We start from the raw sequence: 27,295 nt of genomic DNA, 5'->3' as shown, positions 1-27,295 counted from the left end.
CAGCAAAGATTTTTGGTTCAGCCACTCTCAGTCCCACCCAGTGCTGAGGACATGAAACCCAGGATGGAGTCCACCCACAAACAACATGCATTGTCAAGTCAAAAGTGTGCTTGGAAACAAAATTTCGATCTCATAAGGACAGAACTAATTGTATTCGTCTTTGATGCTGAGGCGAGTCAGTCAGATTATAAATGGTTCTCATCAGCTCTCCCAGAGGTCAGAATCTGCGTCTGAGTGGCACCCCAAAAGGATGTATGGCTTTTTTCCTTTCAAAACTATCTTGTGAATTCAAATAAATCCCTTCCTGCCAGAGATGTGCCAGAAAGTGCTGGTGGCCAGCATGAGCTTGTAGAAGCCATCTACATACACATCTATATAAACTGATTTTTGCAGTTCATTCCAGAAATAGTTTAATTCTCTCAGTAATACCTAAATGTTTTATTAAAATGTTGATGGCATTGGCTGGAAAGGAAATAAAAGGATTTCTTTATTTATAAAAAGCCTGTAAGTAATTACCAGTTCGTGCCTAGGAAACTATGCAACTGCAGTTAAAGCTTCAAGACCTTTTTTAGCATATACCTGTAGCTATTTCTTAGAGTGTAGAAGATCATAATTAAGAAAACCTATTAAACAATTTAATGGCAGGTTTTACAGTAACTGTAATCTAATAAAAGATTAACGCCTCACAGCAGATTTATATAAGTTGCCAGTAGAAGGTTTTTGACTGAGCCATTAGAGGTGTTGCTTCTATCACAGGCTAATGGCTAGATAAATAAAACAAGCTCATCATAAAAGAATTTAAGAAGGCTTTTTTATAGTAATAAAAATTAATTGTCTACAATCAAAGTGAAAATATGAGTACACAAGGGAGATCCATTATTTGAAGGGAATCATAAAAATTGGTAGGAGAATGAAAAAGTTACAACACATGCAATGTGATACCTTTCACCACAATCCTAGTATCCTATGAACAGAAGAAATACCAGCTTTGTTTTTAAATTATAGCAACACTAATTGAAGACAATAAAGAATAAAAATGTAATCTTTTAAAGGAACTTTCAATTTATAGACTGCATTATTCAGAGGTGGAGTGCTGAATCCACTGAAAACCATTTCATGTTTAAAATCCTGACCTGTACAAGTTTTCAGAAATGATATGCAGCCCCAGTTCTAATTACTTGTGGTACACGGGATCAGTGGATTTTCTGTTTGCTTGGGATTATCACAGGAGCAACGAACAGGGCATTTCCAAGCAAGAGACCTAGTGAAATATTACCTAATGCATTGAGTAGCCATGAGATTGGAGGGAAGGTTAGATACCCTGAAAGGTGCTTTTCTGCAACTCTGAAGCCGTGAAATTGAACAGCAGCCAACCCCTTTAAAAGACTACGCAGTAATGAACTGTAAAAAGGGGGGGAGTTCAGTGTGATGCTGCTTTATAAACAGTAGGAGAGAGATTTTGGCTAGCAGACAAACTCCTTCTAACATCGTGATGAAGCACACATCATCTTCCTGCTGGGATGCTGCCCATTAGCATCAATCCAGACCACAGAGCCTTGGGTCTTCCAAAGGAGTCTTTTACGCTAATGACATTAACAAATATAAATTCAGATAGCACCTTTTAACCTTGTATGGCTTCTTTGTGTGTTTTATTATTGCTAAACACAACTGTAATCACAGTAACAACATATCTGGAGGGGGCAGTAAAGTTAGGACATGGAAACACAGTGCACCTCCACAAACTGGTGTCAGGTTGATCATCTGATCTTAGTGGGAGCATCAAGGCATGGCAGTTGGGTTGCTGTTAATAATGAAGAATACAGCTCCATGACTTCCTATGCTGAGGAAGAAAACGTAACCAGCAAAGCCTGTTTATTTTCCCCTTCTTTATTTGCTGTGGTCCTACACTCATGTTTTTTCCAGAGCTGCGATTGCCACACAAAACACATGGCAGTGTTGATAGCCGTAAGGAAGGGATTCAGTGGAGGTTGTGAATGGTGTCCTCCCTTGTTCTCAATGTAGAACAGAACCTGGTTTGCTAGGGTTTCTCCCTGACCACCTGCTCACTTCGAATGTTTTCTGATGATGATCTAGCAGACTCAATGCCAACTGTCAGAACTTTTGTTTAATGTCATACTATGAAATGGATTGAGCCATGGCAGCCATGGGGAGTGACAGAGAAAAACAAGTAAGCACAGCAGGATGGACTTAGGTACCATCTGGCTCCAGGAGTTTTTCATTACCTGGGTTTTCTCGTTTTCTCCAAATTGCTTCTGCTGGGGAGGGATTACCCCCCTGGAAATCAGATCACTTTTGTAAGGTGCTAGAACACATATGAACATACTTACAGTGTTCACATTTTATGATCTCTGCCTAGGAACTTTCAGTTTGAATAGGGGTGGGATAAAACTTATGGACAACTTAATTTTTCTTTCACATAAAATCTAATACATTTCTAATTTTGGCTATTTTGTTAGAACTGTGCTCTTTGGACCAAATTTTTCCATCATTGTACATCAAAACATTAGTTCCTAGGAGCTGAATTTAGTCCAAAAAAGGGATGAGTCAACAAATAAAAAAGTGGGGGAAAATTTCCTGTAAGATATTTCATCCTGGGTATTGAGATGTGAGTAACCTTTATAATGCCAAATTTAGAAGCACGTAGACCCTGTTTGCCTCCATTTTACCCGTGGTTGGTCCAGCATATTTTGCTTAGCCAGGAGTCATTCAAATAACCCTTTAAAAGTTTGGCCAGTTTCATCAGTCTTCATGAGCCTACTGGGCCCACCTAGTCGGTTTGGAAAGCACCAAAATCAGATCCTCAGGAGATCTCCAGTATGGTTTTATTTCTCAGGAGCTAAAAATTCTCACAGATAGCAAGGTTTATCTACTGATGGCTAAGGTATTGTTTCACCTTAGTGAAATATTTGAGCCAGAGTCTTGGCTATTCCAGTTCTTCCTGGGTGCTGTTATCTGCAGCACCACTTAAACTGAAATATAAACCTGATGGTGACCTTATGCGCAGCTATGAATTTCATTTATCTTACACCTGCATTCTCAAGTGCCTGTGATTTTATGGCATACTAGAGGAAACATGACTCATAAGGATCTTGGGTACCCAGATCTTTGTGTTCGCTTGTATGAAAAGCTGTTGAAACTGTAAGGTTTCTCATGTGTCATGCGTATCCATGTTCCATATACCCCCTCCACTTATAGCATAACAACAAGAACAAGATGCAGTCCTAGAAACTGACAAAAATGCAAACCTCAAAGCTGCCAAATTAAGTAAATTTGTCAAAGAAGCAGTGAAAGCATCTGCAGGCTGAATCTCATGAATTTCATAAGGAAGAGAATTCCACCAAATTGGGGCCAGGCACATTCCAGATGGCACAGATGGTTTAGCAAGTGACAGATTGGAAACAGAACCCAAATTATAAGCAAGTACATAAACAGAAATCAAAATTTCTCCAATAGGTAGGAGTCAAAGTCTGAAGGGTCTTCAGAAACAATAATAACATGTTAATTTTAAGCCTCAAAAGGTAGCCAAGTGCAATGCCTGAATAAAGATGGAAGATGACAAGTTGTGAGAAGAGTGCGCAACTTTTCAGTAGCTGCCAAGTTTGGAGTAGATTCTCAACAAAACAGAGAGGCAGAAAATGGCCCCCCAAATGCAGCTATAATCCAACCTGGAAACGGCAGATAAACAAGTCAAGATTTCGTTAACTGGCTCATTGAAAAACCGGTCTGAAAGCTGGATGGAAAAAAATGACATTGTTATGTCCTTTTTCAATCAAAATGTAATTTTGACTGACTCGTATGAGAGCAAATTTATAGATGGATGAAAATGTGCAAATCATAAAAACAGTAAGTACCCATGACCATGTGAAGAAAATGTGTGAAACCAATAGGAGCAATGAAAGAAGAATCAGAAGTAAGAATATTTCAATACCAATAAGGGAGGGAAGGAAATCACAGCAAAGCTAACCCTCAAAACAGCATATGGGGAAAAGTGAGAGGAATCTTAGCTCAGAGTAAAACAAAGACTGATTATTTTATACTCCAGTAATACAAGCCACCATATGTGCTATCTTTAAATTCAAGACAGCAGAAAATTTTAATTACTAGAATAATATACTCATTAAATTGTGGGGGCAGTATGAGAACTTATGAGTGTGAAAATACTAATTATAGGTTTGTGTGTGGCTACGTACATATGTGTGCACATATATATTTATACACACAGATACGTAATATGTATGCATAAAATTTTACAGCTGCAAGTGTCTCCTACTCCCTTTAAGTCATTGGTAATAAAGTTTCAAAAAAGCCATCCTCTTGGTGACAACACTGTCATTCATTACTGATGAATTCCTGGATTTTAAACACAGGCTATGGTCCTTATTCATGTGTGTGAATTGGTTTTGTGACCCAGTAAAGGATTTCTGTAGAGCCAGAGTGATGGGGAACATGCTGTGAAACTGGCATTTTCCTGGCATTGTGGACAAGGAGCATTTTGCTGGGAAAAGGTATTAATGGTGGTGGTTTGGTCTTTCAGGCATGATTAGCTCTTCCATGTGGTCCTTTTGAAGAGGGGCTGCAGACACAGTCTCTCTTCCTGCTCTTTTTTATGGAGCTGAATATGTTCCACCTCCTAGAGCCACCAACAGACACGTACCATGAAGAGGCTGGAGCACTTCCATAGCTCTGCTGTGTCCCACCATGCACATGTACATTCCCCTTCAGTTTTCAGGGTTGCAGAGCATCATTTAATCTGATAGGTTTTGTTTATGCTTTTATCTGGCCAAGTGCACTAAATGCGCATCCCTGGAAGCCAGGTCAAGCTCTGGATTTGTTCTGAAGACATTGTTCAGAGGAACCGTTTTACAGCAGGGATTGCTCCATAGTACTTTGGTGCAAAGCTGTATCATAGCTCTTCTGTCACCCAGTGTCAGAAACCTCTTTCAAGAGGCTATGTGTAGCCTATGAACAGACCATAAAATGTCTATTTGAGAAAATTAAGTAGGAAAAAATAAGCATATTTAAGGTGAGCAGTTCTGCCTGCTGGCCAGGCATGTCACCTCTTTTTCTCAACTTTTTATCTGGTCTATCTGCAATACTATCTCTGTACCACCTCCCTGGTTTCTTATTTTCCTGTCAGTCTCTGCCCTACTCCTTGCCCCACTGCCTTTATGAATTTCTTTGATATTCAGATCAACTCAAATATGCTCTCAGATCAAGCAGTGGAAAAAAAGCAGTAATTTAAGTCACAAAGGCCCATGCACATTATAAATCCCAGATGGATGCTAGAGGTTTCTCTCCATATCTGCCTGCCTCCCCTCCAAACATCACCAGAATGTTTTCAGGGTCTGATACCACCTGCCTTCTCTATTTTTCCTGAATAAGGGAGAAAAATCCCCTGTGGGGAACCCAGAGACCCCAAAGCCTCTTGTCTCCTCTGATGTGCAGCACGTGCTGATCGCGCAGGACGGAGGGGAGGGAGCATTGCCAGGGGGAAGCGCGCGCTTCACTCCTTGGGTGTAAGCAGCAAGCCTGTAGCTTAATGAATTGGTGGCTTTCATCTGAAGAGGGGCTCGTGCAACGTTCTTAATTGGATTTCTGTGAAGAACTGTAGGTCCTAGATCATAGCCTGGAAGGGGAAGCTGGTGACAAACATGGACATGCAATATATGGCGTTGCTTAAAGGGAAGGCGAGGCACTAGGTTTGTGACAGGGCTACAGCCTGTCAGCGCCAGCACTGTGTGACAGCTGCGATACAACGGTGGGCGCATTGCACAGAGCCTGCCTCAGTGACTGTGTCTCAGGCACAGCAGGAGACCCTATTAAAAATATGAGAAAACTGACAGCCTTCCTGCAAAAACACAGCCTCCTGTGTAACAATTTGTCCGACCCCAAAGGGTTGGCAGCATCACTGGGGGAAATCTGTATTCCCACCTCATTCCCTTATCTCTTGACCTTGCTACAGTAATGCCGTCCATCCTTGGGCCATACAGGGCTCACCCCACTAACCACACTGCCTCCTCGGGGCACACGATGCGGATGCTGGGGGCACTGACATCCGGTCCCCAGGGATCACCTGGTCATGGGGTAGGAGCCTGCTTTAGGGCTGCCCCAGGGAGAAAACAACTGATTGCTAATTAGACATGGCTTTAGGCTGTGGTCACTACACCTCTGAGAAGGTGATTAAAGGAAAAATGCATCAGCGTGTTCTCTGTTAAAAAAAAATCTCCATGTCCCACCCACCATCTGGGGAGGTGGTGATGTTCTTTCACTAGAGGCTTGTGACAACATGCAATGGGCTTTCACTAAGCAAAAAGAGGCAGATGCTGAGAAACTTTCCTGATGGCCGGGAATTCTCCTTCAGTTCCTGGAACAACCATATTTTGCTCCCATTGGAATTGCTTCAGAGGAAGCAAAGAGACAAACTGGGGTTCTATGTGTACAAAAGGGTGGTTTTGCTGGCGCCAGCTTTTTCAGAAACCGAAAGGAGTCTTCATACCAGGAGTGGATTATCTGACCTGTCCATTTTTTTTTTCATTATTCCCTCTGTTATGACTGTTAATTTTTTTAAGAAATTTTGTTCTTTCCCAATTCCACTCAGATGCTTGATCCTGCCTAATACTTTTTCTCTGACCTCACAGTCTGTTGCCATGGAAATTCCGCTTTGTATCTTCGCTGATGGATTAGGGAGAAGACAAAAGATAGACTGGGTAGGAAATGAACCTTTATTTGCTAAGAGGGCAAGACTGTTGTGGTGGCTGTACTGCTACCAAGCCTGAGGAAGCCGCTGAAAGCAGAGTCCTGACTGGATTTGCCGCACCATGCCTGAGATTGGGCTCTGGCCTGGCTCATGTGTGGCAGCACCGGGACAGGGGTATAACTGGCAGCCCAGTGCTGGAAGAGGGGATTTGGTCTGTGCCTTTGCCCACCATGGGTGGTCATGTCTTGGTGGATTGCAGACAGGTGCCAGAACTTCATCAGCGTATGTGCCCCTGCTGGGAGCCAGGGCTGCATAGGCTCCAGTAGTCTATATGGCTGCCAAGTCAATCCTTGATTTACACAAGCCAAAGCACATAAGGGTCCCTGAAATGCTTGCATTTCAGTAGAAGGTCTTAAAGAAATCCCACAGGAAAAAACTCTCTGTTAGCAAGGTGAGGCCAGATGTCCGTTCAATATTTTGGCTTATTGCACCTCATATTTGCTGTAGAAAATTGTGAAGGGTATCTCTTGGCCTGCTTGCCCTCAAGGGACAACGCAACGATTTCAGTGGCTTTCCAAGAGGGTGTGTGAGCATTGCTGCTGCCCCTGCGCAGTGCACTGCACGAGCTGCTGAGGGAGCATGGATCCAGCCAGGCACAGAGACATGCAGCAGTTTGCTGTTCAGCCCCTGAGATCCCTGCAGCATCCAGGACACTGTTTGACATTTTGGTAGAATCTGACGACTTGCAGCGTGTGCCCAGAGCACTGTATTGATGTCACTTTGCTGGATGTGGGCCAAGCATCCAAAGGGCAGTGAGTTGGTTAACATGATAATCACGTTGCATCCTAGTCTCTCCAGATGACAGAGCTTTCCATTCCTGTTCATGACGCTGCCACAGTTTTCTCTGAGGGCAAATGTGACTTAAGCAAAGTGGCAAAAGGGAAAGAAACGAGTCAGCATTCATCAGGAAAAAAAAAAAAAAATCTGTGGTGAAAAACAGTAATACTAGTAATGATAAACATCAGGGGTGACTGCTACCACTGTGGGATCCAGTCTGCTGGGTCTGATAAAACTTTGAGGACTGAGAACCCCAGTAAGCAATGGGAGTACTAGAAAATTAATAACCTGATGAGCACCAAGACACCTTGGGGTCGGCAGGGACTTCCATGTCCAAGCCAGCAAAAATAAGGGGGAACTGCCATATCACCAAGAGGTGGTTCCTATTCTCAGAGGGAAGATGAGAGCTGCAGCAGCTGGTGAAAGTGCAGCTGGCTACAGGCAGCATTTATCAGCTGGCTTAGCATCCAGCCCTACTGAAGGGCAGAGCAGTCCTCATGCCATGGGAGTTATTTGAGTTCCCAGCACGATTTCATCCTCTTGCCAAGGATTAGAGCAGTGCGGGGTCACTGCCATTCTGTGGGGACACAGTAGGGCCCAGGTGCTTGTACAGAATGACACCAAAGTAAAGCTTTTCTCTAAAGCCGCTTTAGATTGGTGGAAATCCTTCCACTGATGGTGGTGGCTTTGGGATCAGACCCTGAATCTTTGCATCTTGCCTTTTTCTGATTTCTTGGTCACAGTTTGGCCTCATGAACAAGGCAAGCACAGCATAGGGAAGGAAGAGGGCCATGATGCACTCACCCTGTCCAATCTCTTCTTTATCGAATGGACAACATTAACCAGCAATTCTTTGCTATTGAATCAGATGTTGTATTTTAATGGAGAATATAGTAACATTGCTCATGCAATACATTGCTCATGCTATACATTTCCCATCATCAGTCCGAAATACAAAACTGATTGATATGATCAGTGTTTGACTGGCAAAGCTGTAATATCACCAGATGAACGAGAAGCACTTTCAGCTCAATGGCAGAGTCCTTTCTTAATGTAGCTATACAATACTTCAAAAATATTTGCAATGGATTTATTTCCAGTTGGATCTAAATCCTCCAGCAAACTCTAGATTTATTACCTCTATCGTGTGTAAAATACCTTCTTTATACCTCACATCAGCTTTCTTTCAAACCAGACTGTACTTACAGTTTATGGCATACTACATTATAGTCATTTACCATCATACATATTGTGTTCTTCCATGGCTTTAAATGTTAAAGGACACCTTTCTGCCCTATTTGAAAGGAGGGGGAGAGCAGAAAACCCATGTATTAGCAAAATTGCTGTCATTTATTTCATCACATCAAGGCAAGTATGGTTGAAATAACCAATCCATTATAAGAGAGGTAATACATCATTCATTATTTGGTGCTTGCTATGGCAAGCCACTGGCTCAGCACATATAGACTTATGGATTTGGTATGTGGAAAGCTATAATGAATGTGCAGTTGTGATGAACAAAGTTAATGCTAATATTTACTGCTCTACAGCAACTGCTATGTATCAACTGTTTCCCCCTCCCTTCCTATTTGCCCCCCTCTGTACAGGCAGGCAAATGTTCCATCTATTTAATTTCCATCCCAGATATCACTCAGTAGCAAGCTAGTCAGCCGGGGCTCCTACCCTTTAGCAGAACAGAAATAGAACAGAAACCTGAGGGAGGTTGGTTTGCCATGCCGCTGTGCCCTCATGTCTTTGGCTGCTGTCATGCCTGTGTGTAAGGACAGCTGCAGAAAGATGCTGGCTGTGTACTCCCTCCACCAAATATTTTAATCAAAATATATTGAGTCAACTGGAGGATGTCTGGCTGTGCAAAGCAACAGTGAAATTTGGCATCAAATGTTTTGAACTACTGTAACAACATAATGTCTTATACTGGTGTATATATATTATACTGTTTATGTTTATTTCTGTATCTAGATACATAGATATAAAACAGTACATGTAGTAGGTAGGAAGGTAGACAGACAAACAGATAGGTATGTTACTATATCCTTAAAAAGACAGCTGGTTGCAGCATCCTGTAATAAGTCCCTTTATTTAAGCCCCTGCCCCATTCATTGCAGGGTCAGAGTGGGGCATAAGGGGGCTGAAACAGCTGTGTCCTGCCCCACTTTGGGTGGGAGGAGGCCAAAACACCATGGGGACACAACAGACCCTGCATGTCCCCTCCCGGGAGTTGCAGACAGTCCTTCTGCAGCTTCACCAGAAGGGTCCTTTGGCAACTCCTGGAAAGGCAGAGGAAGGCAGGGCAGCAGGTCTAATGTCCAGGCTTGAGTGGCTTTCCTTGTGTGTCCTGATCTTCCTTTGTATGCAGCCTCTGAGATTCCTTTTGAAGAAAAACAGAAACATTCATGTGATATCCAAGTTTAGCTCTTCACAGTTGCTTATCAACGCAACAGGGCATGCTTGAGGCTTAGTATTTATGGTTTCTGGACTCATTAATGACATGTTCAGGAAGTGAATCCATAAAACAAATTAACCCAGAGCGATGCATCAGTACTCCCTACGCTGCAGACATCATTTCTGTATTCTTATTTTTGCTGTATGGACAGCAAAAGCACATTCCAGGACTGCTGAGTCCAGGCCAGGACATGCTACTCCACATGAACATCCCAGGCAGGTGAGCCTACACTAAATCACCTGCCCACTAAGTATAACTCATTTCATATGAAGTACAACTAAATCCTGCATCTTCTCTAATGGTATATATCCCACAGCCCTGATGACTGTCTGTCTCTTCTGCTCCTCCCTGAAATCTGTCTGATCTTCTTTCCCACTTGAAAAAACTTTTTTTTTCCCCATCAAAAAAAAAAAAAAAGACCTTCCTCATCCCCTGTCCTCTAAGTCCCTGGACAAGATTGTATCTGCTTTTTTTGAATTGTTGGTACTGTTGCATCATATCATTATTTTCAGGGTTTGTAATGTTTTTCTATTTAAATTACTGTTTTGCTGAATACTGAGTTGCATAAATACCATTATTCTTTCATTTTTAAATAGGAATGCTGTATGTTCACTGAAAGTCTGAATGGTAAACTTCCTCTTAATTTGTCTCTCCACCTCTCAGCATTCTCACATCAGCCACGGTAGCTAAATGGGAGTTGTGTGTATGCACCTTGGGGAGCAAAGCCCAATAAATATGCATACTCTGTAACCCCTTTCTAAAGAGGAACAGCTTCACTATTAATTTCTCAAAACAACCAAAAGATAATGGGTCCAAATCTGCTCCTGGCTCTGCTTTTGTAACCCCTGTGACTTCAGTGCATTGCAGGTGCCTTGTGGAAAGGCAGATCCTGCTCCCCCTTATGTCTCATTATGTCCTGATCATCATCAGAGCATCAGGGCAAGGCTGAACCTGACAGGGAATCCGGATGACACAGGAGGGCTATGCAAGCTTTTTGTCATAGAAGCATGAAGCAAAAATGGCAGAGCAGACACCTGGGTCCTTGAGAAACTGCTGTCTTCTGCCTACAGTGCTTGCCCTTGATCACAGACAAAAAAAAGTGTATCGGCAGCTTGGCAACCCCTATTTCTGGTAATCTAGATATGGGCATTTCTGTCTCAGTATTTCTATATTTGCCAGAAGAGCTTGATCAGGAGCAGAACAAGTCATTCATGGCTCACTAGAGCAGTGAGTAGTTGCAACTTTTGACAGCGTGACATCTGAGTAATAACATGTTTTCACATGGTGGCCCCACGTGATGTCCTCAGTGGTGCATGCTGTACTAGAGATTCCCTGTCCCAGGGAATGACATGTAAAATGGGGTAGTTATGCGGTGTTTTATAACCACTGCCTTTGGCTAAGGATGTGCATGCAGTTAGGCTGGTCAGAACGCTTTCAAGTGCAAATAATTTTTAGCAAAAAAGGGACAACTAGGATTAAAACAGCTTTTCTAGCCAGTCTGTGTATCTTATATGCAACAAAATAAGTTGGCTTTTAAGCACCAAACTCAAATTCCTCCTTGAACCCTCCATTATGAGCATTTGGAGTTGTGGCTTTTGCTTCCAGTGTCTCAAATTTTTTAAAATCTACTTTGCTCATATCAAAGCTCAGAAGACAAGCATGGGTGCAAGTGTTCGTTGAAGAACACATGGATGACGAGAATGTCCCTGCAATGCCTAGTACAGTGAGGGCCTCTCAACAGATCTATGTGTTTCAATTTGAAAGCCATAAATATATTGGATGATGAGAAAATCCTTGGGCAGGCTTTGTGAGCAGCAGCATGGAGTCCTGATTGTGTGGTTCTGGTTGTGGCCTGGGCTGCGAGGCTGAACTTGAAAGATGGGGCTGCCAGAGCAGGCAGTGAGCAAGGATCTGGGTAGAGTCTTGCAGACATTCCCAATAGTCATTGTGGCAAGGTTCCTGTCTGCCAGACATAAGAAACAGATTAAAATTATCCTAAACAGCCTATGATTATCTGATGCTAAGAGCAAAAATGTCTCTTCTAGGAAAGAAGAAAGCCACAGTCCCGCTCAGGAGCATGTAAGCTCTTACAAAGCTAATTTGTGATGGAGGCGTGGGAACTCCTAATTACCCCTGTGGAAACAAACCACTGTTACGGGTTCAGTTCGATTTCTGTTTCCAGGCTTACCCCCATTTTCCACTTGTGTCTAATTTTCTCAAGAAAGTTCCTCAGGGGGTGGCAGTGTACTTTTCAGACTTGGCCTCAGCCTAAAGGTGAATATTTTGAGAACTCTCAGCAAAATCAGCCTGGTTGTTTTTATGATATGTGGGCGTAAAGAGAAACCAGCTATTCCTATTTGTTCCGGTTGCAGCTTCTCTGCCCTCATAACTCAAGAACAGCTGACGCTAGGAAATTTGAACTCAGCTTGTTTTATAGACCTCGGTGATGAAGGAGAAAACAGTTCATGTCTGAAGAAAATCAATTCAATATTTCTAGAGTTGGGAGCAATTAGAGTCGAAGCCCAAATTTTGCTTTGAAATACAGCAGCGCAGCCCCACTGAAATGCCAGTCCGAGGGCAGAACTCGTCTTGGCACATTTTGTACATATTCATGAAGAAATTTGTTTTTCCTAGAATGTTAAACAGGGGTCGAAAGAAGGAATGTCAGATTTATTCTCCATGAAAGACCCAGTTCCAGCTCTGATGCCAATCCATGGGCTGAAGTGTAAATAATGTGCATTCAGCATGGAGTAAATATCTCAGCCATGTCAATGGGAGGTTTGTGCAATGATCAGAAATAGGATTTGGCTGTATATAGCAATTAACCTTTGCAGATAACATTGTTTATTCTGGACATGTTTCTTGTATCCAGTATCATTCAGTAAGAAAATATGTATACTCTACCATTTTCCATTCCTATTTTTCTCTGCTCCCCTTTTTGCTTCCTCTGTCTTTCTCCCTACTCCTTGTCTTAGGACATCTCCTTTGTCCTTCCTTCTTCCTTTTCTTCCTTACAGCTATGCTCTAAGCCTGCTATCTGCAGGGGTCTCTCTAATATCTTCCCCATCCAGGGAGTGAGAGTTAATGCTGCCATTTAAGTGTCAGTTTTGGGCTTCAACTTGACATGTTGGTGACAGTAGAGAGAGAGACAAACTTTCATTTTTTAGAAACCCAGAACACAAGTATAGATTACATCTCATCAAAATTTTGTGGGATCAATCATGTAAATCCATTGAGTGAGTCTGAACCAGCCTTTGACTTGGGTTTTTTGTTAGGTGAATTTTGTTGTTTCTGTCAAGCTGAGCCCTTGCGTGAAATTACGTATAAATTCCACACAAAATTCCACCAAATCTATGCCTTCATCTTCAGATAGCTGCTTGACTGAAGAAAAATCACTGTAAACTGTAAATGGTTAAAGGGAACAGACACATTAAAACCCCTTAAACCCATAGCGTATTTACAGACCAGCCCTTGCTTGTTACTGGATTGTCATGTGCTGTATCAGGCAGACTGCAGATGAACAGCAGTTATGAAATCGAAACTTCCTACTCCTAAACCATCACAAGAAGCCTGGCCAAATGGCCTAACTAACCGCTGACATCTCGACACAACTCCCTGCTTGGTCCAACAGGTATGTGCCTCAGCAAGGCTCTCTGGGTTTAGCTGAGGTCTATGTGTCAACCAGGGATCAACTCAGTTCAAGATGATTTTACCTCTTGTGAATTGGAGCCAGAGCACTGAATCCTTAAGCCTGAGCTGAGCTTCAGTTGTCGTGACATACATTCAGAGTTAAGCAAATGTGATTATGGCTTTACTTTGCATGAGCAGGCATCCTTTTAAATTGATTTTATCTTAAGCTGTATGTCATGCATACATGGTAGGAGATCTTGCCATATGTCGATATGATGCCTCCACATGAGATGATTTTGCCCAGGGTCTGTAACAGAGACTAACAAGGAGCCTTGCAAATCTGGATTTGTATCTCCTGTCCCAGTGGAGACCATGCTGTATGGACATTTCAGACCACCTCAGCATGCTCCATCTGATCCATGGTACTGTCTTTCTTGGGCAGCCTGTGTCAGTAGTTTTTCCTAACTTCTGACAAATGAAAGACCTTGATGTGTTTACTGGAAGAGGAGCCTAGACCTAAACTATAAAAGATTACATTTTTTTCTAATCTGTTTATCGATAAAAAGATGAACAAAAAATAAACATGAAGTACATAGGTATACATTAATTAGACATAACACTGATATGCCCAGACTTACTCTCCCACAACTGCTGCCATAGCATGCCTATGCCTGTGGGTACACAGAAGGAACAGCTTGTCAGTCCAGAGATTTCATCTTTGGACAAGAAGACTCTTCAGCATAATCGTACACACATCAAGGAAGGACATGTAAATGTACACCATGAAGTGTATGCTAGGAATGGATTTGCATAAGCAATCATTGCCATCAGCAACTCTTACTCTGTGGAGGGTGAGTTTGATCATATTTATGCTTGTGAATGAATGAATGGGTGATTCTTTTTTTTTTAAAGGGAGATTACAATTGGTTATTTTGTCCTACCATCTAAAAATACTACTCTGTTTCTCTCTTCCCCTTCTGTCCTCCCTTTCCTCCTCCCCCTTGCAATCAGCATGTTTGTTTAAGGCTAGCAGCTCAACAACACTGTCTCAGTAGGGTGGTGTAGGGAGAAGCACGCAATGACATGATCCTGTTAATGAACTGTGCCACCATGGTGAGGCTGGAGCTTTGGAGGGGTTGCTCTGTACTGCTGGCTTTAAGTGTGTTTTAAAAAACAGAGTGTGCTTGGCCATGCAGCTTTCCAGGTTCAGAGCCAGCCTCAGGAGGGCTCCAAGTTGGCAGTGCTTTTTGGGTTTCAATGAGGACAGACGAATCACATGAGCTGAGGGTCTGGTCTGTTGCTCTAAAGTGCCTACAGGATGGTCAAGCATGAGTGTTGCCTGGGCCAGGAATCGAAAACGAAGGGCTAAGTGGGGGCCTGCTCACCCCACAAATCCTGCTGCAGGAAGAGTCAAATGAACCTTTCCTAGCCAGCCAGCCAGCCAGCCAGCCAGCCAGCCATGTGGCTAGAGAGCTGTGATCCACTGGCTCTTTATCTCCATCTTTTGTGGAAAAGTTAAAGCCCCCTAGAGTTAAAAAGCCTCTGTGGAATCAGACAGGACAAGCTTTAGCCTGTTGTAGAAAAAGAACTGAATCTTTACTAAAACTTAAAAGATTTTAAAGAATAATTTCTACAGCAACCCACTTGTTTCTTCCCTGCTAAGATTTCCCCGTGATTTTTCTCCTAGGCCCCCATATGACTGCATAGCAGCAAGTAGAAAAACAGTGATGCTACGTGCTTCTGATGCCTGGCCTCAGAGCTTGTAATGCCCTGTCTTTCTCCCTAGACCGTTGTTCCGGAGCCACAAAGGGAGCAAGATTTAAAACGTTTCCCTTTCAAGCAGCAATGAAGCAGAGTAGCTCTCTGCGAAGTGACTCAGCCTGCCCTTGGGCATGTCTCTTTTGCTGCTGTTCCAGAAACCAAGAGGCAGAGCTTTCCAGCTGCACCCTTTCCCCTTCATCCCTGTCCCACAATCACATCAAGGTCTACGATAGGCAGCAAGATAGAGCTGTTAAGATAACTACTCAGACAGTCCTCTTATATCAGAAGGGTCTTGTGGAGGGAGGTCGTGCTCTCCCTGTGCCTCCAGAGCCACTCTATAGGTGACTGGGCAATAAAGAATCAGTGAAAATCTCCTGCTGACATTAAAGCTTGGTGTCAGTTTTGCTTTCCAACAATTCCACGTAATGTTTTATTTTAAAAAATAAATATGTCTTCTATTTTCAGGGGTCATTTTTAAAATAACTCATAAGAATTGTTGTCATCATATTCACTTTTTAATCGTGCTCTGCCAAGAGCAGCTCCTCCAGTGGTGTTTGTGTCCAGCTGCTCCGGAGACCCTAGCAAGCCGAGACAAGCACTGACTCTGCTTTGGTTCAGGGCTGAGCCTTACATTACTCCTTCTCCTCCTGTCTTCTGGAAATATCACATCTGGACTGACTCCAAACCTGTAAAGTTTTAGCCCAGTTAAATAATTATTGTGACAGTTATGTGTCTCTCAAAACCACAGGCTTATTAGGGAACCATAATTTTGGTCAGTGCCCTAAGTACATTCTTCCCTTTTGCTATCTCTTCAGTCCTTTCTAAGCTATTCCACATACATTTTTAACGTGTGCCAAAGATTTTACATATAAAAAAAGAGAAAGTTTGGAAATAGCAGTGGATAAGTTAGGTAATATGATGTAATTTCAAGGAATAAGTCTGGATATTTTTTCCCCCTGCATGGTGTGTGCCACGTAGCTTGGAAGCTCAGTTACTGCCTTGGACACGCACATGGGTAGCGAGATGATTTTTCAAGAGATGTGCTGAAAAAACGAAGTAGCCAAGCCTGAGGCCAGTGCAGAGAGTTACACAGCCTTTGACTTCAGTTAGTTACTAAACCCAAAGACAAATCTGACTGTAGAAATTAAAAATGTGTCAGAAAAAAACCTGTAAAGCGCCTAAGGCAGTGCTGATAAATATGAAGCATTTGCGTCTTGCTAAATGTATTTTTTCATAATTACCAGTATATGGATTTGTATTGTTCAAAGCCCTAACAGTGAATCTGCTGTGATGGATGCGCAATAAAACAGGACTAATTGGAAGCATTAATTTAGACAGAGGCAGAAGCTGACACGGAGCTCTGAGTAAGAGATGCTTTATATTGCCATAGCAAGTACAAAGTGTTTGCCTGTAATTTGCAAGCTCAAATCACACCATCTTCACAAACAAATTGTTGCAAACTGTTGCTGTGTCAGTTTTTTCTCTTTTTGTTTTATTACTCTCATGATAAATATCTCGGACCCAAGGTCATCTTAAGGAAATAGTTGTAATTCAATAGAATCATTGCTGTAGGTGCTGCTGTTTCTGGCAATGTAATTGACAGTGAATGAGCATGCAGGAGCAGTTCCCAGCAGGGGCACTTTTGAATAAATATACACTAAATAAGCATGGTAGAATGGGAGAGTAATGTATCTGCATAAAGAGCTGCATGCTGAATGTCCCCTCAAAAATCTTCTGTGGTTTAGGCCTGTAACAGCAAAGGTACGTGTTGATTTTGCTGCTCCCTCTGCTTTATCTGCCTGCTCCCACGCTGGTATGAGGCTTCTGGCATGTGGGTGATACCACCAACATCAGATGGAAGCAAGTTTTCCTCCAGTGTCTTGCTGAGGCAGCTCGCAAAACAAGAAGTTGGATTCTGGCTGCATCAAAATACAACCTTAGGTGGGTTTCTTGTTATCTTAGGCATTTCAGCCACTGAACTTGGTTCATGCCAGATAACTTGTTTTTAGCAACTACATACAAGTTACTCATTGTGAATAATCTTGGGCCAAGCAGCTGCTTTCCACATCTTTGGTATGCAGGTACTTGAGTTTTATTTCAATCTCCCATTTGACTGAAACAATGATTTCCAACAAACCAGGTAAAGGAGGGAATTAAACACCCAAGCAGTGGTTGTGCTGAACTGTCATGACAGCTTCAGGTGGCCCACCCAGCACCCAGATTTGAAGAGAACAAAAGATGAGCCCCTCCGCTCCTTTGACTACTCCTTCCAGTTCTTAATTGCCATTAATCTTCAGATTGTTTCTTACTTCTCATTTGGTCATTGGTCTTCAGCTCCCAACCATGTTTTACTTCTGCTGGTTTCTTTAGTGTTTCATATGATCTCCTCTCAGAGTCACTGGTATGCTGAAATATTTTACTAATTGCAGAGGAGTTGTCCTGGATTTACACTGGTGCAGCAGAAGCCACCATATGTCCCAGTGGACTTTTCCTGATACTGCTATCAACAGTCCTGGAATTGGTCCTTCAAGCAAGCCTTCTGTTATTTATTTCCATCCCGTCCTTTCAACTCATATTGAGTGGGGCTGAAACTCAGCACTTTATCTTAAAATTATGTCCTTCATATAATGCTTCTTGATATTCCTTCCTCTCGGTGTCCTGACCTTTACTAAGGCTGTTGTTAATATATTCTCTTAGTCATGGTATTAATGTTAATGCAAAGACTGATGTTCTCCTGCAGCTTTAACACTGAGAGGCCACACTTAGTGCTCTGTCTCCAAACAGAATTGCTTTCCGATATTGCACTTTACTGTGAGAATAATTTTACTGCTTGGGTGAAATGACAGCTGAGAATGCTTAAAAAGAGAGAGAGAGGAAAGGGAAAATGTAATAAGGCAAAAGTGTGACAACAAGACACTTATGTCAGTATTATCATTGCATTTCATGGGAATGTAACATCTGACTGCCACACAGCTCTTCCAGCATCTGTCTGTTGAGGACCCAGAGTGATGTTTAATTGTAGTTCATTCAAAGTGCTGTAACAGAAAGTTCTTCGTTTGTCATTAGCTCTGCTGCGCCCTAGTTTCAAGGTTATGTTTTGTATATTAATAAATGAAGTCCAGACCAAGGAAAGCCTGGATCAGAGCAGTGTAAGCAGTAAAAAAATGTTATTAGCTATTTCAGAGATGAATTTGTCTTTCCAAATGCACCACTGGGTATATTTGTACTTGCATCATTTCTGAGGAAACAACCTACAGCTGTGTTTGAAGTTTGTTGTCGATGCGTTAGGAAATCTCAAGCCCTCCCTGGGACCCAGACAGTCACACATATTAAGGGCAGTGCAGTGAAGCCAGGTGCCGCTACCTCTGAGGTTGGCACTGAAACTACCAAAAATCAAATGTTCCCATTAGGTGGCTGGCATTTCTGCCCTTCCACCAGAAAAAGTCAATAGCCTTCAAGAGCAGAGCAGTTAGATCACAGGGCTAGAGACACATCACACAGCAAAGCATTAGGACAAGCACCTCAGGACTTCGCTCCTGCAATGCTTTCTCAGCACGGGACACCCAGGCTGCACGTTTACAGTAAAGGCAGAGGTGTCTGAGAAGTTGGTGCTCTCAGTAGCCACCCAGGGTTGCTTTGCAGCATCGCACAGCCATGGTGCTCCCAGAGGGAAGATGGTGCAGGGGAGAGGTAGGAGAACAGCCCCTTTCTGGTTTGCCTGTTGACTCCAGCCCCCATCAGCAGTAGCTGAAGAGTAAGTACCATGCTTTGGGAACTATGTAATAGCATGACTGAAATAAAATGAGGCTCCCAGTGTAGTTGCTGGAGGGCGAAGGAGAGAGATAAGATGTCCATGTCATATCACCAACAACATAACTGGTATTAACGAAACAGAAGTCAAGGATGAATGAACATTGAGGCTGAGCTAACTTTCACATCAAGAGAAGATCCCTAAAGGGCTGTGTGCTGACAGGGCAACATGCAAAAGCTGGTACATTTAATCTCTTCACAAGGGCTGTTCTGTGAATAATCAGAAGTTGTTAGGGTTGTCAGTCCAATTTCCTTCCAAAATAAAATTAAGCATGGAGGTGATGACATTTCAGGGGTGGGTGAGGTAGATTCTCTCCTGAATATAAATAGAGGCAGGTTTAACCAGAAATGGCAGACAAATAAAATATCTTACTTGTTAAGTACTGTGCAAATAATGCTGTGATAAGGGTTATGTTCATTATTATTACTGTTATTCCAAACAATGATTCTATGTTGATGGTATAAAGAAGCACATACAACAGTTCCAGCCTGTCACATTTAAGGCAGGATGAAACTCTAATGACCTGAGTCCACTATGAACACTTAAACCATTGAATGTAAATGATGTTTTGGATATGCAATGTGTTCCTCTGAAAATGGAAGACCAACACATGTCCAAACTAACATTTCAAAGGACACACATATTGGTAGTGGGATTTTTTTTAAAAGATGCAAATGTGCATGTAAAAAGAAACCATCCATGCAGAAAGATGAAACATTTTACTTTCTTGTGTAACTGCATTCATGCTGAATAGGAAATAAGAATTGCAGAAGTGAATGAATTGTAGCGTTGATAGAGTATATTTTTATAAATTGAGATCCTCTTCCTAACTCCATATGTATTTCCACTTGAATTACTGATCCCCTGACTAATCAAGTACGCTGTATCACCATGTCATCTCACCCTTATGTTCTTTGTGGATAGATATTGCATATCTCCACCTCTTGAATCTAATTCAGGAGCAATAACACTGAGTGAAATATAAGCAGCAGAGTCCTGCTCTCATTAGCAGAAATTATATCCAGCTGCTGCTCTGACCTTACTTGCAAGAACATAGGAGTTCTACACCAAGTTGGACCATCGTTCCTTCCAGACCAATACTCAGCTTCAAAGGATGGCAAAAAATCCATATCTCAATACCTGTGCAATCTTGCAATTCACCTAATGGAGCCAAAACCCCTTTCTTCATCTCTGCAGTGAGCAGCTGATATTTTCAAGATGGGAATTTGATCTTTCCCTTTTATCTTTGTGTGTCCTAGTGCAACATACATGCCTGACACTCTTGAGATTCAAGCATGCAGCTCCATTTTTTGCAGGCTGTGGAGGGGCTTCACTGACCCCCTCGGTCCATCAGCAGACCTCCTTGAAGAGCAGTTCACGGAGCACCCATATGGCTCAGTGCAGCTGGGCAATGATGAACATCTAGGTTATTCTGAAATCAGCTGTAGCTGAAGCCAGGTTCAACTCAAGACAGCTAAGAGGCAGTACAAACTTTTGTTCCAGAAGCCAAAAGAAAGCTGACACTAGTCTGTAGGAAGGGTGAGCAGAAATGAAAAGTAACAGCTCACTTCTTTCCCTAGCAACCTTACATCCACTCCAGAGGCTTTGCTAGCCCTGTATAACCCAGCAGATAATAAGAGCAGCATGTTACAGCCTTTCTGGATGATTTACGTGTAACCTTACATCCTCGGACTGTGTTCACACAAGAAAATCTGGGCATGGAAATTCTCACTACCTTTTATAGCCCAAGTCCACCTTGGGAATTATTCCCATTCACATCTGACCTTTTGTACCCCCAAACCAGTAGCCATACTGGAAATGCTGACTCCTTTGATCCTGACCTGGTTTGGTTCTCACTTGTCCAGATGATAAACTGAGACAATGAATACTTGCATAAGCACCCCCACCCCCCTCCCCATTTACTTACTCTGAGGCACAATGTCCCTTTTCCTTCAACCGGGGAATGGTCAAAACATCAGAGTAAAGCTTTCCTGCAGGTAAATATAATAGTTACTTTCTAATTGTGTGTTACCTGCTCACATAACAGATCACTGCGAGCTCCTCATTGCAAGCTCTCATTGGAGATCAAGCATAAGGATAACCAGGCACTTGGATGTAATAATGTGTTTAAAGGGGGCATAAGTAATAAATCATCCAAATCACTTTTGGTGAACAGATGAAATGACTGGAATACCTTCAGGATTTTTATAAGTTAGTCAGCCTATGCAGAACTGTAACATCCCTTCTGGTTGCAGTATCAACATTTCTGTACCTGCAGCTGGAGAATTTAAGCACAGCTTTTGCAAGCAGAGAAAAAAAAAAAGTCTGCATCATCGAAGCAGAGGGATCCACGAGTAGGGCGCTCTGCTCTGCCTCCTCGCCAGTTGTCATACAGTGTGTTACAATATTTGAAATGAGCCATGGATCAGAAGTTACTGGGAAAGACAGACAGAGGAATAGACAACCTGTTCCTATAAATGTTTCCTTAGAAAAGACAACCTAAAAATGACTGTGCTGTAATGAAAGAGAATCCTGAGTCTAGAATAAGCATCCTTGATTGATAGGTAAGTCAGTGTAAATTACTTAGAGCTGGAGGCTTAGTCATGAAGAAATTAGGTTTAGAAAAGACATATCATCGGGTGCTGGAATCAAAAGCCTCTGACTTGGTTATCTCCAACTGCAAGTGGGAGGATTTTGAAAGGAGTGCAGCAGGTCTAGGAGCTGTGATTTTTTGGAAAAAGGCTTATGCATGAAGACATGGCTCCTACTTCCTCATGCTACCTGCTGCTTTCCAGTTCAGCAGGTGCCAGACATCTTGCCTTGCAGGGGTCAGGCGCAGCTGATCAGTAGCGTGCTGTTTCTTTGAGAGGCAGCAGCTCCTAGCTTCAGCTGAATTAGTTCTTGCCCACTTATCCTCTAATATCAGAAAGAAAAATGCTTCCTAACACATTATGATGGAAAGGCTGCCAGGCCCTGCTCTAGTCTACTCTTCATGCCAATGAAGTGTTGCTCTCTAAGGCTTGTTGTCTGGTGTTCAGTAGAAACTGGTTCTGAATGTCGAAAGCAGTGGGATTTCCTCTCCTGGGAAGTATTGCAATACAGAGACTACATTTCATCTTTTCAAACATCACTTTTATTTATCCCTTTATTGCACTAAACAAATGCTTGGTTTGCTTTATGATGATGCCATCTAAATAGATAGAGGGATACGAGGTGGGATTCATCTCACCTAATTTTCATCGCCTGAAAACTGGACATCTAGTTAAAGCTCATCCTCCTCTATGTGACCTCTTTTCCTAATGGCAGGAGAGGAACCTCTCTGGGGTACTAATCAATCTGTGGATGGGGTGAATTGCCTGCCAGAACCATGGCTACCTTAGACTAAACGTGTAACTTCTACATATCTGAAGTTACTCGCTGTTTTGGGGAGTTGTCAGAAACCTTTTTAAGATAGCTTTGAATCCTCCTTTCCCCCTTCTTATTGTTGCTTGTGAAATGGATACCCTTGCTTGAGTCAGCATCTGTGACACCAACTACATCCTCTCTTCGGCAAGATGCTATTTTAAGCTTTCGATCAGAGGCCACAGCTATTTGTGTCATTGTCAAGACTCTTCAAAAGGTCCAGTGACATTGATGGTAGGTCTCTTAGAAGCCAAAGGTTCTGCAGTAACATAAATAGGATCAGCAGCACTAAGTGCAGGTGAAAGAAAAGCCAGCTGCACATCCTTTCTGTCTCCCTTGGCAACAGCATCCTGCCAACAAAAACTGCTGCCAAGTAAAGGCTGGATATGAAGGGATGTGCATTTGCAAAGCTGGGGCTGGACAAGCTTTGTGTGAGGGGGGAGCTGTCAGACCAAGGAACACTTGTGTGCTCTTAAAATTATTTTTGGTTTGTTCCATGTGGTTTTGGACAAGGGAATGCACAGAGCTTCTGTCCTTATGAAGAGTTTTCATCTGAAATTCCAAACGATGGTCTCTGCAGTTTTGAGCCATGTGTTTCCATCCATGACAGCACAGAGGGAAGAAATCTGTAGTGAGTTACTACTTACAGATGTGGCGAATCCTCCAGCAGAGGTTAAAATATGTGGCATGGTTCTCTTGTTACGCCAGCTGCAGCTTCGTGCTAAATCATTGTTTCAGCAGCCAGCTCTTGATCAGCCCTGAGTTCTAGAAACTGCTAAACAAGCTGATATTTGTAAGGACCAATTTTTTTTATAATGCACTAAATATCTTTATTTAGAAAAACCTTCAGACTGGAAACAGTAAGGATGAAAAGTAAACTGCAAATGTCAGGGAGAAAAGGAGCATCATCATGAGAGCTGCAAAGCACATCCAAGATTATTATTTGTACTCTGTCTTTCCATGTTCTCCTTGAAATGATCATGGCTGTGAAAAGAGATTTTGTGTAACTATGGGTAAAATATACTTGTGCTACAATATATGTACCTGCCTAGCCTTCCTGATAGGGACTTCAGTCCCCAAAAATCAGCACTGGGGTCACTGTCGGAGGCCCTGTAGCTGCTAGTGCTGCTGAATCTTAAACCTATCATCACAGCATCGTTCCTTTCTGATTTGGCCACAATGTCAAAAAAGAAGTCTGGCTGCAACATGCTTGTATCCCAAGGCCTGAAAAAAGAAGGATCTTCTCAGATAGTAAGGTATGGTAAGAGAGAAGGAGGAACTGGCTTTTCTCTCTAGCAAAATATTAGGAATGAATTTTGTGAGGAGCCCATATAACCTACTGCTCGGGCTGTTGCAGCACCTCTGGATACAACAGGGACTCTGAATCAAAGACTGAGTAGTGGGGATTGCCTGCTGGCTCCAGGGGGATTCCTACACTGCTCTCAAGAAGCCCCCAACTTGTCGCTGTTCTACCGTTTGCCTGTGCCTTTTGAGGGATTGATAGTTGGCTGCACAGGGCACATTTTTGTGCTCTTCAGGCAGTGTGTTCTTCCAGACACCCAGCTGTGCCAGAAAAAAAAAGAGAGACACAGAAAAAAGAAGAAATGGAAGAAGGGACTCAGGATTATGGCTTTAGAAATCACAGGATCTGTGGACTTCTTTATGGTTACAAAGTAGAATTTTCCCATTTACCACTGAGGAGTGAAGAAATAAAATACAGAACATGCATTACAATGCCAGGGAAGGAGAAGGAGAGAAGAAGAGCGCTATTTCATTCCCCATATTTTCCTCTGACAGGAATATTAATATCATTAGAGATAATTGAATGAAGTGGAAAGTCTGGTGGAGGTACAGAAGCAGGAGGTAGATCTGTAAAATCCATCCACACACAAAAAGCTAAACATTGCACTGGAGGGAGGGCACTCTGCCTTGAAATAGGGACTGAACAGCCTCACAAGGGTGTGCAGCTGGGGTGCTTGTTGCTGTTTTGTTCCCAGAAACCGAGAACTGCCAGCAATCCTCTGGCATCTGAATAGACCCGTGTCAGACAAACTGTATCTGGACTTGATGGAAAACCAAGCTGGAATACCAAGCAGCCCTTCTATCTACTGGCAGAGAGGGGGACTAGCTCAGTAAGTAATCTTGCCTTGCAGTTGCAAAGGTGCTCCATAAAGGAGCGAGCCCTCTTGCTGCACAGCCCCGCAAGACACGCCTGCCTGGGCTGTCTCTGTCCTCATTCCTCCAAACCAGTTCCAACAATAACAGCAACTCCTGCGTGCTGCTGCCTCATTAGGGAGATGTATTTTTCCTTTTTCTACTGAGGGATGAAGCTTCCAAATCTGTGTGATGTGAGCAGGTGAGGATGTCTGCTGACAAGTCCAAATGATATTTTCAGGTAAGTGATTGCCTTGAACAAGCAGCTAGAGTCAGGCTCTTTCTTTTTATTACCCTCCTCTCAGTAATTACTGTTGTCCTAGATTGTCAGTAAGTCTTTTCACAAGGTTCAACAGCTCGGATGTCTGTATATATTTAGCTGAATAGGGGATCTGAAGCATTTCTAAAGCACTTATTCCCACAGTATCTGCGAGTCTCTAGTGCAGTGTGAGAATGAATTGGGAGCTGCCTGCTCTGTAACTGCACGACACTGTCCTATTTGTATCACCCATTGTTTAACTCCCTGGAGGACCAGAATTTAATTCTGATTTACAGGCTCACTCTCTCAAAGTCTGTGATGGAAGTGCATCTTAGAAGCAATAATAGTGTTCTGCAATGTTTTTTATCATTAAAGGACCAGGACATCTTGCCACATAAAAACTGTAGCTACCATTACTTGTTGTTGGACAGGGAGTGTCAGCGAGTACCGCTTAATTTGTGTTTGTACATGTGATTTCCAGCACTTCTGCTGATGCTGTTTTATGTTACTGCAAAGAGGGCTGCTGTTCTTTGTGTCTCATTCCCTGTATTTTACCAAATACCTTGTGTGTTGAAGTTGGGGGTTGATCATCCTGTCTAATACTTACAAGGGAAAACATACAATCACTTGTAAGTTAATATCTGGGAGTTCTGGCATGACAGCTACTGATAGGCAGGGAAGAGAAATCTTCTGTGCAGAGTAACCTACTTTTTCTTCCCTCATTTGCTTAACTCTTTGTTTGTACAAAGGCTGCTTTATTGTGAGTGAAAATCATATTGCTTTGACAGATTATGAAGAAATGACCATAACAAAAATGACCATAACAAAATTAATAATATATACTTTCTGCACAGTTTCCATGTATTAAAGATTCATTTTGCTCCCTGTAACGTTTTAGGTTTGCTGAGAGACACATGAGAAGTTAATAGTGTTGTGAAGAAAGCTTTCGTTACAACGATAACATTGCTGTTGCTTTGGACAGGTTTTGCACAACCTTCTCTCGCTATTAGTAAGTCAAGACTGTTAGTTGTACGGCGAGGCTTCTGCATCCCATACCCAAGCCCTGGGTCTGTAGATAATGGGTCCTTTGTAGGATGGCTCCCTTTGCTTCCCTTGCCCACAGCAGTCCGAAATAATGAGTCCAGCAGTAGGTCTCTGCACAAAAAGCTCTTCTTGACTTCCTAGAGCAAAAATGTTTGCCAAGTACTGCTCAGGGTGGCTCTGTTTGTCTTGCTGCAAGGTCTGAGGTAGCAAAGGCCAGAAGGGGTCAAACACCAGACTGAGCTCATTGTGCATATTCATTTGCTGTAGAAAATGTGAATGTGCAGCTCAAAAGTTTCCACTGTATCTCTGGCGATTAGGACTTGGTCCAAAGCCCAATAAAATAATTGGGAACCCTTCCACAGGCTTTAGATCAGAAGTTACATAAGTTTGTGTTGTTTAAAGGCATTGCCCCGGGGAGGCTGAACGCGTGAGCTGACTTGACAGCCGCATGCCTGCTCTGCCATGTCATGCAAAAAGGCTGTTCTCGAAGTGCTCATGAAGTGCCCCATGCAGCACTAGGTGGTATTAACTGCTAAATGAAGCCTTTAAATGGTGTCCTGTGCCAGGATACTGGCTCCTAGTGGGGGTTCCTGAGGTCCTGAGATAAAACAGTCAAAGAACATCAGTTGCTGGGACCCAAATCACTTTGTTTTTCTGGTTTGGAGGGAGGCAGTTCTGCCTCCTGCATGCAAATAAAAGGGTCGTGAGGAAGTTCCCAAACGGTAGTACCCTGCGGATTTCATAGTCTGGAAAAGCAAACTTCTCTGAGACTGGCTGAGGACATCAACTGCAGTCTTTTAAAACATTGCTGTAAAGGCATGCCTTCATTTTCTTCACGTACACAACTGTACACCATTTCTGGACTCCCCGTGTGAGTGTACGGTGGGAAGAAGCACTGCAGGGAGATCCTGTTGAGATTTGAACCATTGCACCATGTTGTCAGGAAGTTTTTATGGCTAAATGCACATTGGCACCCTCTGTGTACACTTTGCTGTCACTCTGCTGTGCTTCATCCTGGAGTTAATTCATTTTGTATTTAATATTCCTTTCTTGGTGCACTATGCAAGACCACAGGATGACACAGTTCACACCACAGAGATGTCAGGTCAATCAGCCTTCTCACTGGGGTTGAATGGTTTTAATGTAGTCGTAAAATTAGACTCCAGAAGTGGGAATTTGACACACAGCATTTAAAAGCCAAACCCATTTGACCCC

At 42.7% G+C, this 27,295-nt stretch overlaps 1 protein-coding gene across 4 annotated transcripts in view; it reads left to right on the top strand.

Moving 5' to 3' along the window:
• Positions 1 to 27,295, top strand: part of TMEM108 (transmembrane protein 108) — a 173,783-nt gene that overhangs the window by 130,396 nt on the left and 16,092 nt on the right. The window contains exon 1 of one of the 4 annotated variants that reach the window (XM_074891699.1): positions 24,533 to 25,018. The exons of the other annotated variants lie outside the window; for them this stretch is intronic. Coding sequence (XP_074747800.1) covers positions 25,006 to 25,018 — 13 coding nt within the window. The 5' untranslated portion in view covers positions 24,533 to 25,005. Of the gene's footprint in view, positions 1 to 24,532; positions 25,019 to 27,295 lie in introns of those variants that run through there. 4 annotated transcript variants of the gene reach the window in all.

The sequence above is a fragment of the Strix uralensis genome, chromosome 1 (genome assembly GCF_047716275.1).
Source record: "Strix uralensis isolate ZFMK-TIS-50842 chromosome 1, bStrUra1, whole genome shotgun sequence".
Lineage (NCBI taxonomy): Eukaryota > Metazoa > Chordata > Aves > Strigiformes > Strigidae > Strix > Strix uralensis.
The sequence above is the reverse complement of the archived record's forward strand: the minus strand, read 5'-3'. Positions and strand labels throughout refer to the sequence as shown.